This window comes from Miniopterus schreibersii (assembly GCF_964146895.1).
Source record: "Miniopterus schreibersii genome assembly, chromosome: 13".
Taxonomy (NCBI): domain Eukaryota; kingdom Metazoa; phylum Chordata; class Mammalia; order Chiroptera; family Miniopteridae; genus Miniopterus; species Miniopterus schreibersii.
The window spans coordinates 2149307-2166607 of NC_138113.1; the positions used below are offsets into that span (position 1 = coordinate 2149307).

The window sequence follows — 17301 nt, forward strand, 5'->3', positions numbered from 1 at the left end:
GACTCTGAATTAGTTTCATTTCATTGTGCCACAGAAACTATGTGATTTGAATCTGACAGTTGGCATGTGTTTTGAAAGGTCACCTGTCTCCTACCTTAATCATGAAATTTAGTTTCATTTTATATTTTAAATTATCAAGTTTTTCCTCCCCAAAGATTAAACATTTAGGTGAGCACATCATTTAACTTAGATTCAACTGCTTTTGTTATTAATGATTTTAATTTATCTCTATTTTTTTTCTCTAAAACCAGCGTTCAGCCTAAAGAGAGCTGCTCTTCCATCTGTTTCTTATGAAATATGAAACCTTTTCTCCTGTCCTTCCAAACTGCCTGCCGAGTGGTTCCTGGTATTTTCCTAACGGTGCACCTCGAAGTCCCAGGACTGAGCCAGGTTTGGGGAGCTGGGGAGGGGGTGGGAGATGGGCTGTGCAGAGCTGCACGGGATGGCCAGGCTTCCCTTTTCAGTGTTGGTGAAAACAGAGATGATACGGCAAACAAATGGATTGAGACAGGCCGGCGAGGCTCGGTGGCTGAGCGTCGACCCATGAACCAGGTCACAGTTCCACTCCCTGTTAGGGCACAGGCCCGGGCCTGATCCCCAGTGGGGGTGGGTGGGAGGTAGCCGATCCATGACTCTCTCATCATTGGTGTTTCTCTCTCTCTCTCCCTCTCACTTCATCTCTCTGAAGTCAATAAAGATATATTAAATATATATATTGAAATGCTATGAGTCTAGACATAAAAGAAACGTCCATGTAGTCACTGGGCCGCACGAAGTCTGGGTTGCTTAGGGGTTCACAGGAATTTCCACCACAGAGCAGCCCCACCGTGCGCTAAAAACACCTGCTGACCCTGTGGCCTGGGGCCCGCACTCCTACTGGAATGAAGCGTCAGGAGCACATGAGCGTCGGTGTAAACCCCCTGGTCCGTCCTTAGTCAGTTTCTCCCTGAGCCCAGCGACTCAGAGTCAGACGCTGGTCACCTGGGCCGCTTCCTCGCGGCGGACGCAGCCTGAGTCACTTCCTTGTCTACTTTTCTGATATTCTTGATGAAAATTAAGAAATTAAGTTTTAATTAATGTTGACCTAACTGTGCCCCTGAAAGACGATTACGTTTTGGGAAAATGCTGGGCACCGGTGTAAAGGGCGCGGTGGGAGAGGACAGTTCCACAGGCACTAAGGAAACACCTTTAGGAAGAGAGCAGTCGGCACACCCCGAGGCTGCATAAACCCAGTGAGGGAAAATGGGAAGCCGACCCTCACGCTCAGCAAGGGGCAAAGACGACCCTGCAAGCGGTTCAGCAGAGCTGGGGCGAGGAAGGAAGCAGAGGGCCTGTGCTGACCACTTGAGTAAGCGGCTTTACTGTAAATGCTGAGGGCTGGCTGCAGGGTGGGTTTCCACTACCCGTTAGTTTTGTGTATGTTTTATTTTTATTTTGGATGTGAGAGCCTCAATCCTAAGGCAATGTATATATAACACTTTTCTCGAGGCTAATGACTCATGCATTAAAAACATGTGCAGTGGGGAACAGGAATCAACCTTCTGGTGGCCCCTTGGCCAGAGGGAGGGCCCTTGGTCACCGGGTGCCAGGCACCTGACTTCCCCAGGGATGACTGTAAACAGCTGGCATACAAGCTCCTGTCGTGGGCCTGTGCCAGGCTGTTCTCATGCTCACCCTGCAGAAAGGGGTGGCAACCAGCAACTGGCATCCCCCGGGCACAGTGTGTCCGGTTCTGCTTTTCCGCTGGCAGAGCTAATGCACACATTAGATGTGACAAAACAGAAAACTCAAACACAGAACAAAGATACTGGAAGAGTAAAAGATAACAGCATTACAAAGTAGAAAAAAATTTACGAGCGGAGAGAAATGCTGTATCTCAATGGCATTAAAAACCTGAGCAGCCACCTGGCTCCAGCAACAAGCAGATCTAGTCAGCACAGCCCTTCTTGCTATGGACACCTGGAAAAGCTGCGGGAAATAGAACATAAAATTATTTTTAAAACCACAGACTAAGCTTCCAAGAAAGGCCAAGCACATGAGCAGTTTACCAAGAGGGGCTCCGCTCGGGCTGACAGTTATCACTCCCAAGGAGGGCGAGGGAGGCTGGCCTTCTGGGCAACGTTCTTTCAATGGAAGAAAAGGCGAATTTCTAACCTGATGGGGCAGAGCAAATGCATCTGCCGTCTGAGCGCTGGGCGTGCGCGTCTCTTCCACTGCTCTGCAGTGAACTGTTTATGTGAAATAGTTCAGTCTTGTTTTTTAAAAATTGGCTGAACTCAATTTCTTCCTATTATTCCTTTCTAATTAGGGGGAAGATATGTTATCATTAGATAGTTGGCGCATAGGTCTAAACTTGCACAACTCCGGTTATTTCTATTCCACTTGTGGACAGCGCTATGAAATCCTTGGCATGTCTTCCTCTCCTCGCTCGGCCTTCTCAGCCCCAGCCCCTCCTCCTGGCCCGGCCGGGTGCCAGCTCCTCTGCAGGTGTCCGACCCCCCCTCCAGTCCCGCCCTGCCCGCCAGAGGTCCTTTGTGCCCGCCCCTAACGAAGCTCTTTCCATTTTATCTGGTGATCATTTATTAGCTCCTGGAGGACTAGGGCAGGGACTTCTTTAGTTACCCAGCGCGTACGTAGCAACTCATTAAGCAACTGTGGAGTAATAATAAGAGAAAAACAATAAAAAGTGTTACAATGTTCGCCTAGATAGGCTTGTTCTCATCGGCCTTCCAGGGTCTTGTTCCTGCCAGGTTGATCAAGTTAACCTACGCGGCCACGCTCATCAGAGTAAGTCAGAATAGACACATAAGGGCGCAGGGCGGAGGGCGCTGGTGGGCAGCTCTGGGCGCGGGCCGCGCTCCTCTGGGCCGTGGCCCAACTTTGGCACAGCCCTCAATCTCCAAATGGGGTCGTTTAAATCTGCCATCATTGTCTAAGGCCTTCAGGAAAGAAAGCACCCAGACTGGCCTCACCTGTATGTTTTAACCTGCACCAGGCTGGCCTCACCTGTATGTTTTAACCTGCACCAGGCTGGCCTCACCTGTATGTCTTACACCCAGCATCCTGGTACAACAGCACGCCTTCATATAAGATGTTCTCCCCACACTCTTCGCGACAGCGTCCACAGCCACTCCAAGCCCCCTAAGTTTGTGATCGTGGCACAGAACCCTAGTGGGACGCCCCACGCTCTGCCTCTCAAATGCAGAACCCAGACGTGGTCAGGCAGGGAGAGGGCCAGCAGCTCCGCTCCTTGGTACGTGAGCAAAGTCGGCACCCTCTTTCCCCAGAGAGAACACGAGATACTATGTACTAATTTAAGGCTGTTTTCATTGCCTCTCAAAGTGTTTATAGTGATAACAGTTTCTTTTAAATAATTTTTAAGCAGTTAAAGAGACAATGACTCCTTAAAATATTATCATCGTTCTGAAGGATCCTGCAGTGAAAAAAAGACCACTGCTTCTCACGACAGGCCTGCTCTTCAGTTCTACACGTGGAAATGAAAACCCCCGAAATCACAAACACACACATATATTTTTAAACTACTGTTTAATCAGTTTTAAAGACACAGAGATTAGAAAAAGACATTCACATGTAAGTTAAAAACATGGCTGAGACCCAGCAACAAGCCACTGGCGCAGCTCTGAGGACACAGGCTGGAAACGAGTGGTTACGGAATCGCCGCGTTACAGGGGACCTGCCCCAGCGGTAGCTTCGAGACGCCACACAACCAGAACTATCTGCGGATCTGCTGAAAAATAACTCTTCTTTAAAAAAATATTCTGGAATCATAAAAACAAAATGCGCAGAACACCACATCCCACTCTCACCCAGAGATGTGGCACGGGGACCCCCTCCTATCTGGGGCACCGTGTCCGAGTTCTCCTGGGCGGAACTCAAGGCGCTTGTAAGGCCCACAGGAGTGAAACCGCACGTCTCCCCTCTCTGCAGAAGGGTCTCCCCCGTTTCACCCGAATTATGTTTACTTTCAGTCCTATCACCTGTGTCACTGCCCCTCTGGTCCGGGGAGGCAGCACATGCAGGTGACAGAGATGGAGGAGGCTGGTTCCCGACGCGTCCGTGTTGGATGCTGGATTCCTGTCTCCATGTGAGAAAGTCAAGAGCAGATGTGTTTCTGTGACAAATCCATACATACAGAACCAGAAATACTGAAACTGGGGAAAGAGGCACATTGTAAAAGTCTGTGACACTCTTAACTAGGAAAGAACAAAAAGGACAACCAACGACACAGCAGTTTCTCAAAGAGGTTACCCCAGAATAGAGACGGCAGGACCCTGTCATTTAGGACTCCAGAAGACGGCAGCCAGTCACTGTTTCCATCTCCAACACGGTATTCAGAAAAGGGTTAGTCATCCTACGGCTGTTATTCTGTAACTTTTGGTTTTTCATTACATTTCCATTTCTTTTTATAGCAGCAAAATCTGATAACAATGACTGAGAGGTGGCCCTGCGTCACCGAGTGAGCTCAAGACGGTTTGCATGGATCTTCTTACCAGTATTTATAGAACATGGGGGGGGGGTCAGCGTTGTTTGTTCATTTGCTTTATAAAAGGTGTACGAAGACAGTTATAATCCATTTTAAAGGCAGATTAGTCGGCATAAAAACCTGTCTCTAGGCTGTTTCAGAGTCTCCCCAATGAACGGCCTGGAGAGCTCATCGGTTCTTCACTGGGGTCCCATAATGTTTAAAAGCCTATTAAAATAAATATTTTAAAGCATATGAAAACATGATGAAGCAGCCCATCCATCGGAATGGAATCGGCCGCATCCTCTGTACAAGAGCCTCTAAGTGCAGCTTGGCCACGGATAGTAGGGGCTCCTACAAACACCACCAGGGGAGCTTCACTTCCAATTTTCTCCCGTAATGAGAGCTGCTGTAAATAGATTTGAGCGCCAGGTGCTGCAGAAAAATTCTGGAGACACCCCCTACATTCTAATCTTTCAAACCCAAATTTGACTGGAATTTCTTCTTTTAAATGCAAGTCTTTCCGTTGAGCGTCGGGACCAGGCCGGATACACTCCCGGCTGCGGGAGAGGCTGCGAGCAGAGCCCGGGCCGGAGGGGCAGCAGCTGCCCGGGGCCTGGAGGGCGGGCAGGTGGCATCTCAGCGAGGTTCAGGACTCGGCGCCCGCGCTAAGCCCGAGGTGCTCCACTTCTGATGGCTGAAGCCCCACAAATGCTGGTTATGTCTCAAACTCTGGACACATCACTTGCCGACAGCAATAACATTTGGAAACAATTCTTCCCTCAAGTGATGTTTTCCTTTCGGTTATAATGTGAAACTCTTAAAACCAATCAACTAATCATTCTGAACAGTTTGTAATAAGGGAACAAACAAACAAAAAAGTATAAATGTCCAGAGCTGTTCATGAATATTCAAAATTTTAAATAGGAAAGGCTTTTGTCCTAAGTGTAAGCCAGTCCTCAGATTAAAGCATCAATTTAATAATTATTTAAATGGCAAACATTTTAATTTTTCTGGAGTTTAAAATAAGTTGTAACTAAATTAAACGTTTTAAATACCTTTGAATGAAATAACATTTGAGCAGTTATATAGTGGGAAAGCCAGGAAAGTTGGTAATTTGTATAAACTATTTTTAGCATATATCTTCAGTTTTACAAGCACAAACAGAACACACAAAGCCAGAGAGAGATAAAGGAAAACTTTTTCTCCGGCAGGAGGCAATTTCGTTATGAAAGACTCATTTTAAGGGCCACCTTCCGAGTTAATGCTTCAAAGGTTTTCCTCTGCTGCCACCGAAAACCTTGTGAAAAGTCAGGGCTTTGAAGACAGTAACCCTGACTGTGACCCTGACAGTAACCCCGACTGTGACCCTGCCCTCGCCGTGACTCTTACAGATCCTGCTCACACTTCCACTCATCACACACACAACCGGCCACAACTTTGAGAACTGACCCTTTGGGCTCATGAAGCTGCTCTGGTCCAGAGCAGGCGCCTGTCCGAGTCACAGGCTCACTAAAGACGAGCCACCGGTCGCTCCGGGTCCCCCCGGCCCCCCATCATTAGGGCCTCAGTGGGAGCCGCCTTGGCTTCTAGAACCACCCTTCTCAATGTAAACTTTGCTCAGAACTGGCACCTGGGGAAACCCTGTGTGTGATGTCACACAGGGCTGGGATCAGAAACAAAAACACTTCTCACACGAAGCACTGCGGCGGCACAGGTGGTGGCTGGGCGTTTTGGAAACCACTAGTATGCGGGACGTTTTAGAAGCTCAATAAATTTCCCCAATTATCCCAAGTTCCAATAAAAAACGCATAACCCACGGACACAGACAATAGTGCAGTGAACGCCTGGGGAGGGGGTGGAAGCGGGTCAGTGGAGGGGGAAGGGGACATCTGTAATACTTTCAACAATAAAGATACATTTTAAAAATGCTTATTTTAAAAACCGAGAATAAGCCACTTGTAAAATGGAGACAGCTGAGATACCTCAAATTAAAACAACTGTTACTGTCCCAAGAAAACAAAAGCGAGAGGAATAATTACTTTTGCTCCTTTTATCTGAGCGGTACAATAATTAACCAAAAGTATAAATACGATACTGAGTGATCACCTCCGGTGGTCTCATGATGCAGAAAAGGGGAGAAATAATATAGATATGCCCTGAATCCTGTTTGTGACTGAAAAAGCTGCCAGCGTGCCCCGGGGACTCGCCCTCTGCTCACAGTGAGCTAACAGCGGCCGAGGCCGCCTCGGGGTCTCCTCCGGAAGTGGGGTGCCGATCCCACAACGCTCCAGGTGGATCGACTCACTTCACAGAGCACAGAAGTGTCTTCTGGAGAAAGGCCAGCTTGGGAACTGGAATCATCCCTTCAGTTTTTCTTCTAAATGACACCCTTGTGATTATGTCTCCAAAATTAACCCCAATATATGTAACGGAAAATAAAATAAATTTCTCTAAAATTAGAGAAAAGCTATCCAAAAAGCCCGACATACCACCCCACCCCACCCCGCAAAAAAAACACCCCCACCTAAGTTGATCTAGGGCAGGGGTGGGGAACATCCGGCCCACAGGCCAAAATCATTTGGTCTGGCCCAAGGCAGCCACAGGTGGGACTCGAAATTCAATAAATCTAGGAGCCTTTTTTTCCCCCATAAGTCTTTTTTTTTAAATCCTTACGAGAGGATCTTTTTTCCATTGCTTTTCAGAGTGGAAGGGAGAGAGAGAGAGAAACATCAATGAGAGAGAGACGCATCGATTCGTTGCCTCCTGCATGCGCCCGGACCAGGGTGGGGCTCGAGCCTACAACCGAGGTACGTGCCCTTGGCCCGAATTGAACCCGGGACTCTTCAGTCCTCGGGCCGATGCTCTAACCACCGAACCAAACCAGCCAGGGCATAGCTAATTGTTAAGCTGATAATTCTGTATGGCCCACGAATGACGTTATAAACATCCAAATGGCCCTTGGCAGGAAAAAAGTCCCCCACCCCTGATCTACGGGCATGAAAATCAGTATATCTTCTAAGTAACTGGAACGTCCATCAATTATCTTGTTTTCACCGTGGTAGCTCTATGATTATAGTCACTGAGCAGGAGGTAACAGTGATCTTAGGTTCACAGGCTGAGAAATAAAATACAGTCAGGGAATAGGAACAAGTGGTGACTGTTTGTAAACAGCTAAATAGGCTGAACAAAAAAAGTTTCATTAACCTTTCTTGCTTCCACTAATGACATGCCTAGACTTGTCTGTAAATTCTAAACTTGTTCACTTTTTCTTAATCATGACCAGATTCCCTGCAGCATTAATTAAACTGAGGAGATTTGGGGGCAGGTACTTGCCATGATTACTGTCCATCCTCTCAGGATGCACAGCCAGCTCCAAGCCAAGCACGGGAAAGGGGATTCCTCGGCCACCTGCTGTTCCCCGGGAGGTAACGGGGCCTGGCTGACCTCCTCCGGTGGGAAAAGTCACCTTTAGAAAAATGGACATGTTTCACCCGGCCGGGCGTGGCTCAGCGGTTGAGTGTCAGCCTGGGATCCAGGCGATCGGGGTTCGATTCCCGGCCAGGTACATGCCTGGTTGTGGGCTCGATCAGTGGCTCTCTCATCATTGATGTTTCTGTCTCTCTCTCTCCCTCTCCTTTCCTCTCTCTGAAATCAATAAAGATATATTTAAAAAAAAAAAATGGACACGTTTCACACAAACAAACACTCTCATGTTTCTAAAGTTCTAAAAAGACACATTGATATTTTTGCTGATTAGGGCCTCAAAAGTTCCAAGTATGCTTGCTCTCCTTTAAACGAAATACATCGCGAAGGCAGGGTGGCTGCTCTGTTCTTAACTTCATTTGAAAGTTGACTAATGACAAAAATAAAAAAGAGAGACTTACCAGAGATAGACAATTCGCATTTCATTAAATAATTTAAGGCAAAAAGAAAATAAATCCCACAAGAGGTTGGTCAAACGCAGGTGCAGTCCGGAGGCCCCTGCCCGCCCGGCTGGCTCCCAGCCCCGCCGAGGGGTCCGTGGCCGAGGCCCTGACCAGGCCGCATCTCGGCCACTCGCCCCTTTCGGCTACCGCAGCATCGTGAGGCTGGGATTCCCGGAGATGCTCGGGACTCGAGGCGAGCTCATTGTGGGGAAAATGGCCCGGGAGATAAAAGCACATGTTTCTACTTACAGAATCGAACACTCATTAACAAGTATTAACAGCAAAATTTTAATGTGAGAAGTTAAGAGTTTGGAAACTAATTTATAGTATTCTCTAAAAACGTGGCTCAGACCCAAGGACATTAAGTTTTCATTTCCCTAAAACCTTCCCAAATATGAATTAAACTGTCAAGGGGGAGAAAGCGACCAGCCCGACAGCAGCCTCCCTCGGCGGTCTCTCTTTCCAAGCCTTCGAGCCAGCTGCCACTATTATTCTCATAGCCCTTTTATAATTCTACATCATTTACGCTTGACAGATCTCATTGAAGAGTCCAGCACACTAAAAAGTTATTAAACTTTTACGTCTTACATGTCACAAAAACTCAGATAAATAAGGGTGAATGTGCTTCCGCCCAGCACCTGGTCCCCGCCCCGTGCGCCGCGCCTCCTGTGTCTGCCACTGGCTCCAGGCCCCGCCACACGGGCCTGTCTTCCTTCACGCCTGCTGCCTGCCTTCATCATCTTCTCTCTCTCTTTCGTAAGAAAACAAGCTTCAAGTATCGCATTACCGATCTTTAATTACGTTTAAGAAATTCTTCCTTGGAGGGCCCTCTGGCTGACACAAGGTAGTTAAACTCTCCAGGAAAATAAGCTACCTATAACTTGGCATCCGTGCTGTTGACAAATTCACTCTGTACTATAGTCATTCGAGATACTTTCAGAAAACCCTTCGAATACTGAGATGTTTATTGCGTTTTTAAAGCAGCCACACTCTTAAACACCCTGTCTCAGACGTCCCCAGAACTCCTTTGCAGCACATCACACGGAATATTGACATAGAGTCCTCACAATGTCACACTTGAAAATACCATTGAGGAACAATATTTTAGGAAATAGAGGGTTTAAGGCAAGACATTCATTTGGAAAAGTTCATTTCTCTCGATGGTCCGGATTGACACAATTCTTTTCCGGCCTCCGCGGTGCCTTGGGATACACAGCGTACATTCAGCAACAGGGCGCACAGATGACCCTGCGGACATATGCTGAGGTCCTGAGTGCCCGTCGAAATCCTGGAACTATTTTCTATAAGGCGCGGCCCCGGGGACATGGCATGGGAGGGGCTCTTTAACTCCCGTTTCCAATCAGGGACACAGGAAATTCCCTACAGCAACAGCCCGGCTCCCCCACCACCTACTCTCTTTTCAAGCAAACCCAAACCCCGTGAGAAGGTGCTAAGATCGGTCGCTGTTAACAGAAAACACAGCTGCCGAGCATGTTCCCATCACTGCTTTAGCGGCGAATGTCTAGAGGCTATGTCTTGGTTCTGGTTGCACACATTGTTTGTCGTGAAAAAACTATTCTGTCCCGACGCATGTCCTGTTTCATCAAACTTTTTGGATCCCGACAGCTGCACGTTTTCATGTGTGTTCTTTCTTCTTTGAGTTTTTTTCACCGGTAACAACAATAATACTAAGATACCAATAATGTGAAGGCAGTAATACCAGGAGCTAAAAGGGAAAAGATTAAATGTGGATCAATAACAACCTTTAATAACCGTACATCCGTCCGCATGCCACATGCCCCCCCCTTAGGATGTGTTTATTTACCAGGCGATTCTCTCAGCCACCCCGCCCCACCCTGAGACGAAACCCCGACAGTGCGCCCGGGGAGCTTAGAAGGCCGATTGGAAGCCTGCGAGCAGCCATCACGTGGCATTCGTTCCTCTGTAAGGGTCGCGAGGCCACGGCCAAATAGACCCACGACGAAAAGGCACCGTTAGCAGCTGCGGCGACCCGAGAGTAGCCTCTCCAGCTACTCGCAGAAGGACACACGGAGCGAGCAGACAGCGGGGGGTGGCAGAGACGTCCCTGCTCGGGCCGCTCCTGCCGGCTACTGTCCCTAGTTAAGTTACACGGAGTCTCGGGAAGCGAGTGACCGATCAGCAATGCTGCCACTTGACGGTTATTGTTGTGCAATAAGGAAATGTCACGCTATTAAAAATACGTTCAGAAGTCTCATTCCCCAGATGAAACATAGGCCAAACGGGACCTGAACTCCTCCTACAGCTCTAAGTCGAAGTGACGGGTTGGGAGGAGCCTGGGGAAATTCAAGCAGCTCAATCACATTGGAAAACGTGGAGCCCGGCCCGGCGTGGCTCAGCGGCTGAGTGTGGGCCTGGGGTCCAGGCGATCGGGGTTCGAGTCCCGGTCAGGGCACATGCCCGGGTTGCGGGCTCGATCAATGACTCTCTCATCATTGATGTTTCTGTCTCTCTCTCTCCCTCTCCTTTCCTCTCTCTGACATCAATAAGGATATATTTAAAAAAAAAAACCAAAAAACGTGGAACGACTCTGTTACAGGGCATTTCAGCAGGAGCGGCTGCGTGTCTTCCCGCAGGCTTATCCGACACGGCGGACCCCACAGCCGTGCTGTCCCTCCTACGTGTAGGACAGTGGGGGAATTCGGGGAGAATAAAGGTTTGGGTCGTAAAGGTATCACCCGTGGGGGAGGAGAGGCGTGAGATAAATAAAGTACCAAATTCAAGTAATTTCTACGACAGGGACGGCAGAGGGCCGATGAAACATAAAAGACGGAGTGACGCCAAAACAGGTAAATGAAACTTAATCAATCTATGCTCTTCCGATTGAAGAGATGGAGAGAATGACTCCCCGCCGAGACCAGCCCCCCTCTTCCCAGTCGCCCGCCGCGGGGTCCGAGGAGGGACCGCCGGCCGGCGCTTCTCTAACTCAGCCCCTCGTCCGAGGACCGGGGGACTCGCCCGGCCACGCGCCTAGGCCGGGAAGGAGGCCCCGGCGCCCCCTTCCACGGCGCCCGACAGCTCGGGGCGTCCTGCGAAAATGAGGGGCCCCCGCGCCGGAAGGGCCGCGCTCACCTGTAAAACGCGAGGGACGGCCTCACGGAGAGCAGCACAAACGGCACCACGGTGTAACTCACGGCCACCTGCGTCGCCATCCACGTGGCCACGTCGTACAGCAGTTTAAGTTGCGGGGATTTGAGGAAATAGTGTCTGCAGTTATTTCTCATCTGAAATAGAGAGAAACGCAGGCTTCAGGGATTCTTTGCCACTTTTCTGTAGATTTCAGGTTGTATTAAAACTAAAAATTTCCCCAAAAAGTTAAAAATAGCTCCTTAAGTCATTTTTGGTAAAGCACAGTCTCCACGTCAAGCTGACCCTGTTTTCCGTTTCTTCATAGTAACGCTGCCCCCGGCGACCGGGCGGCGACGCGGCCCCTCCCTCTCCTGGTCACGGCACCGAGCTCTCAAGTAAATGACCGGGCCACTCGCAGCTGCGGCTGGTTATCTGTCCATTACCGGAAGCTGGGACGGGCCTCCCAAAACAGGCTGCGGGTTCAATTCCCGGGCAGGGCACACGCCCCGGTGGTGGGTTTGATCCCCGTCTCAGTGCACAAGGGGGGCAACCGAGGGATGTTTCTCTCTCTGCGTTCCTGTTTCTCTAAAATCAGTAATAATAATAATAATTAATAATATATCCTTGGGTGAGGATTTTTTTTAAATCCTATGGGGGAAAAAAAAGTTTTCTAATATCACTGTTTTAATGCTCTTAGCTTCTAGAACATCTGTTTTAACATGTGTAGATTTAACCAAAAGTCTTGTCTCTGTGCTGTGTCCCGGCTCCTCCCGCCTGCTGCTCCCGGAGGTCGGCTGCGAGGACCCAGGTGAGTCTCTCCGAGGTGACGCGCCCCTGCTGAGCGGAGCGTCCAGAGACCATCCTCCCGAGTGGCCAGAGGGGGCCGGGGCGCCTGCCACAGCAGCTGCCGCCCTGTTCCCTCTGCCCGCCTAGGACCAGGCTCTGCCCCGGCCGGGCCCAGGCTCTCCTGTGACCGCCCGCTTCCCTTCCTCTGCTCTTCCGGACTGTTCCTCACTTACGCGCTATGTACGCGCCCACGAACTTCCTGCCTCAGCCACAGGTACCTGTCACGCACTTTCAAACCGAATCCTCCTAGTGTCATTTCCGTGCCTAGACGGCCACTTTCCCCCATTGCTCTCACTAATGAAATAGCTTCCATCTTCCCAAGCCCAAGTCCGACCGCGCGTCCTACTGAGGTCAACTCCAGTGGACCAGCCAGAACAGACTCCTTTCCCCTCTGGGACTTGCTGCCTGTAAACCCACAGACTCTGTCACGTATGCTTTGTGGTTACGTACGCGTGTACACACATGCACACGCACACATGCATGCATGCACACACACACACACACCTCAGGCCCCCACTTAGACCCCAAACTATGAGGAGGCCCAGCCCTTAGCCAGCCCTTCTTGGCATTTCCCTCACCCCCCCCAGACCTCACCGCTGAACGCAGCAAACACCTGCCAGTGTGTTCAAGAAGCCACCTTTCCTGTAAGGGACACAAGCTTGTCCCAACACCGCCTTTGTCACGTCACTTTCCTCCGACGGACTCTCAAGGCCTCACACTCAAGTGTCCCTCTTCTCTTCTCACCCACACCACCAACCTAACTGCTCAACTCTTTCCCAAAATGCTTCTCCAGGTCCCAGCCAGGCCAATACCCCGAAGAGCCGGGGGGGGGCCCGTCTGCGTGGTCAGGCCTGTCCGCAGCCCCCTCGCCCCTGGAACCAGCGCCCACAGGTTACCGCTTCCAGGAGCCAGTGGTCACCGCACAGCCCGGCGGTCACCCCACAGCCCGGCGGTCATCCCACAGCCCGGCGGTCACCGCACAGCCCGGCGGTCACCCCACAGCCCGGCGGTCACTGCACAGCCCGGCGGTCACCGCACAGCGCGCCCGCCCCTGCGCCCGCTGAAGGGCCGCGTGAGGGGCGAGAGGGATTTCCCGGCACTTACCGCTCGCGCGGCCAGTGTCATCACCACTCCGGTCAGAAACGTCAGGTAGTATCCTGGGTACACCCCGTGCCAGATGGCAGACAGGATGAACGTCTGGACCGTCGGACTCACGGTGGCGCGTTCGTAACACACCCTAGGAACCGTGAGAAGCACGGGGACAAGCGGGTGATTAGGCCGCGTAAAGCCCGCGACAGTCCTTCCTCTACCGCCCGAGAGGACTCAGGGGAACCAGGGGAACAAAAGCGAGTCTCTGAGGCCACAACATAACCTGCGAGCTCAGGGACATCCCTGCTGTACAGTGTCAAGTTCAGGAAACTAAGTTTAATTCCCATCCTCTTGCTGGTACCTGTCACAGCTCAAGGGGTCACGCTGGTGTTTGGGAGTCTATACTGGTTACAAAAGAAACCAGTTACAAAAGTAACTATGGTTCAAGTTATTTTCATTTTATGCTACTTTATAATTCTCGTTAGTAACATTAAGACCTCTCAACAGAGCCCATAACACTCTTCTTTCCGACGAGTGGGCTTAGTCTAGAGTTTTCTTTAGGGAACTCGGAGGGAAACAAGATGCTCCTAAGGCATCAAACTCAAAATTGAGCAGAACGGCACAGGTAACACGGGATCAGCCCGGGAGCTCTGCAGCCGCCGGGGAGACGGCCAGGCGGCAGCGAGCGAGGGTCGCACGCAGTCTGGGCATCTCGAGGGAGACGACCTCCGGTAAAGGGCATCACGAGGGGAGGCTCGTGCCCAGGGCCCGGCACAGGGCAGCCATGAAAGAAATTCGACGCAGGGCACTATCTCCCCGGGAACAGCGAGGCGGAACCTCGGGGGTCCCCGAGCCATTTCCTCACTTCGTCTTCTGTGACCCTTGCTCCTCCTGAGCCGCCTTCACCCCCGGGGTCCGCCGGGCAGATCCCTGGGGAGCCCCGCCTCCCCGGTGCCTTGCTGTCCCTGCTCCCCCCCTTGTTCTCACTGCAGGGGACGCACCTGCAGAGGGCTCTGCTGTGTCTGTCACAAGGCTGTGACCTGCAGGAGCTCGGTGTTTGTCTCACCCTGTGCCCAACATCGAAGGATCTGCTGAACTGAAATACTTTCAAACTGGAAAGTCCAGCGCATGCGTACAGGGGTTGTCCCCTCACTTATCCTGTCTGACCGACTCTCCCATGAATGAGAGCAGGAGGGGGGGGACGCTCGGCAGAGGCCGTCGGGGGCCGGAAAAGGGGTCAGCGACGGCCGCCATGAAAGCCCGGCCTTGTGGGATGTCACCCGTGTTCCCTGGTGAGTGCCAGGCCCCATGTCACTCAGCACGCTGCTCATTAACCAGGAGCCTGAGCTCAGTGCAGCCCGACCTCGGGTACCAGCTGCCAGGGGGCCGCTGAAGAGTGTCTGCGAAGGAACCTACCTTTTGAGCCAAAGAGCCGTCTGAATATTCCAATTATCGAGAAACATCTTGAAACTTGTTGACATCTGAAACACAAAGGGACTTTTTTCTCTGCCCAACAAAACCACAAAGTTTTTAATGTAAGTAATAACGTGTTGCTGTGCTAAAAATAAGTGAGCTTGACAATGATGGTAGTGGAGGGGTTTCTGTACGAGTCCTGCTTTTCCGACATGGTAACATCAGGCCCTGGGGGGGGGGGGGTGTATTGTAGGGCAGAGGGACGAGGTAAAGGATTCCCGCCCTCTTCTCTTGTATGTTAACATTTACAGGGGTGCCCTGGGATTATCCCCGAGAAACTCCCGACAGAGTCAGCAAAGGGCTCTCTCCTGAGGACGGACGTCCTCTCAAGGATGTAGAGTTAAAGACCAACTAGAAAAACTAGGGTCGTTCCTATAGGATACTCGTTCCCTGGAGCCATGCCCTTCAGCCACCCCTCCCTGGCTCCTCGGAATTCCGGCCCCACCTGGCCACCCCTGCAAGGTGGGCCCGCCCCCCACCTGGCCACCCCTGCAAGGTGGGCCCGCCCCGTCTCCCCACCCTCCCGGCCCCTCACTCAGCCCCTCCCGCTAAAGCTGCCCCCCATCCCAGAGGCAGCCTTGGTACTGGTTCAATTATTATTAAAAATCCTTCAGTACCTCTCTCGGACATCACATCACAACTGAGGACAGCAAACTATGCTACTTCAAGTTAGTTACAGTAACTAACTTCTTAATGATTGACCAACCTCTATTTGCTGAATCCTCAAATTGGAAATTAGGTCCCAACGAGCTTCCCCGTTTTTGTCATATCCCCTGAAACCGAAGCCCGCGGCGTTGTTTATAGCATCAGCTGTAGGGAGCAAAGGGGGAACAGTGTTAAGAGCCTCTGGAACAGTCTGCCTTGTTTCCCCAGAAGGCGTATGTTATCATATATATCACCGTTTACTCTTAAACAGTAAAAATGGATTTATTCTCACTTTAATCTAATAAAATGGGCTTCGATCCAGTTTTTAGGATATATCCTCATGTTCTGGGTATGAGCTATGAGGTCCGTTTCTCCTGTATGAACGACCCTAATTTTTCTAGCGGGTCCTTAACTCTATGTCCTCAAGAGGGCACCCTCATGGCTACGCGTAAGGCAAGGGACACTTCAACACATTAACAGAAAAGTCCGTTTGTTCCCGCGTTACTCACCTAACGTCCATGCAAAATAGTATTTGGGTCTGGCAGCCAAAAGAGAGACATATAGATAGATAACCTTTGTCGGCCACGAAGCGGTAGCTTGAAAATGCTCGTCGATGTTGTGCTCCACAGGGAATGCGTTCGAGACGGTCAAGTGAACCAATAAGGAGAGTCCACAGACCAGGAGCTTCTGAACGACCGCCGCCTGGAAGCACGAGACAGGGCGTCACCGCCTAACCCGCCCTGCGACGTCCTTCCCTGGCTCGGCGGCCGTGGGGCCTCTAAAAGGGTAAGCGCTCGGCCTGGGGACACAAAACGGTCAGTGGGAGGGACCTAAATGCACCCATTCTCGAGTCCGAAGCTCAGCCTAGTTGGATGCAGGGTTTTTCGATGAACCCTGAGCCAGTAACCGGGAACATGAAGACAATAGCACCTTTTTGGCCTGGAGCACAGTGAGCCACACAGCAGGAGAGAGAAGCGAGAGCTTTGGAGGGAGGAGCGCCATTCCCCGCTCACCCTCTGTCTGCAGTGACTTGGAAAGGAGGCCGGTCCTTGCTCCCAGCCCCTCGTTCTGAGACACACGCGAGCCCCCTCTTAGTGTCCCTTAGACTTTCTGATCAACCTTCTCGTGGGACTTTTAGGTTCCGCCAGATGGATCCCGCAGGGCGCTCGCCCGCACGAAGCCCACGGCCCTTCCTGACAGGGCAGCTCCTCCGCGGTTCCGGGGGCCCCGCATGCGGCTCGGAGGGCGTGAAGACTGCTCGGGCGAGGGGCCTGCGCCCCCTAAGCTCCCACTGCCGACCTGAGCCTCGGAGTCGCGGTTTCCTTGTCCGTGAAATGGCGAGACTAAGAGGACCAACCTCAGGGGACCGCCGGGAGGGCCGAGTAACTGCGCCCACGACAGCGCCCGGCCCGGGGGACGCGCGCTCAGAGTGTCAGCTGCTGCTCTGCCTCCACTGCTGGGGTCGGAAAGCGGCTCTTAGAGGCGGTGCCATTGGAAGTAGGTCTTTAAAGGGGACAGGTTCCAACGGGCAAGGGAGAGAGGGGAGAGCAGGGGGAGAGAACAGTTTGAATCTGCTGGAACCTAAAGTCTGGGTAGGAAAACCCTGGAAAACCGGGTTGGCTCAGTCCCACGAGAAGGGGAACATCCATCGCTCTAAAGCATTCTTCCCAGGAAGGAGATCGGCAGTTTCCCAAGTTACCTATTTCTGTTCTATCACGATTGTATTTC

At 51.3% G+C, this 17301-nt stretch overlaps 1 protein-coding gene across 5 annotated transcripts in view; it reads right to left on the reverse strand.

The window, feature by feature from the left end:
* Positions 1 to 8378: 8378 nt before the first annotated feature.
* Positions 8379 to 17301, reverse strand: part of MBOAT2 (membrane bound glycerophospholipid O-acyltransferase 2) — a 67706-nt gene continuing 58783 nt past the window's right edge. For all 5 annotated transcript variants that reach the window (XM_081156500.1, XM_081156497.1, XM_081156499.1 and 2 more), the window contains 6 exons: positions 16083 to 16275; positions 15635 to 15738; positions 14872 to 14936; positions 13471 to 13603; positions 11524 to 11675; positions 8379 to 10138 (listed from right to left, as the gene is read on the reverse strand). In XM_081156500.1, the coding sequence (XP_081012626.1) occupies positions 9913 to 10138; positions 11524 to 11675; positions 13471 to 13603; positions 14872 to 14936; positions 15635 to 15738; positions 16083 to 16275 (873 nt within the window). In that variant the 3' untranslated portion in view covers positions 8379 to 9912. The remainder of the gene's footprint in view (positions 10139 to 11523; positions 11676 to 13470; positions 13604 to 14871; positions 14937 to 15634; positions 15739 to 16082; positions 16276 to 17301) is intronic.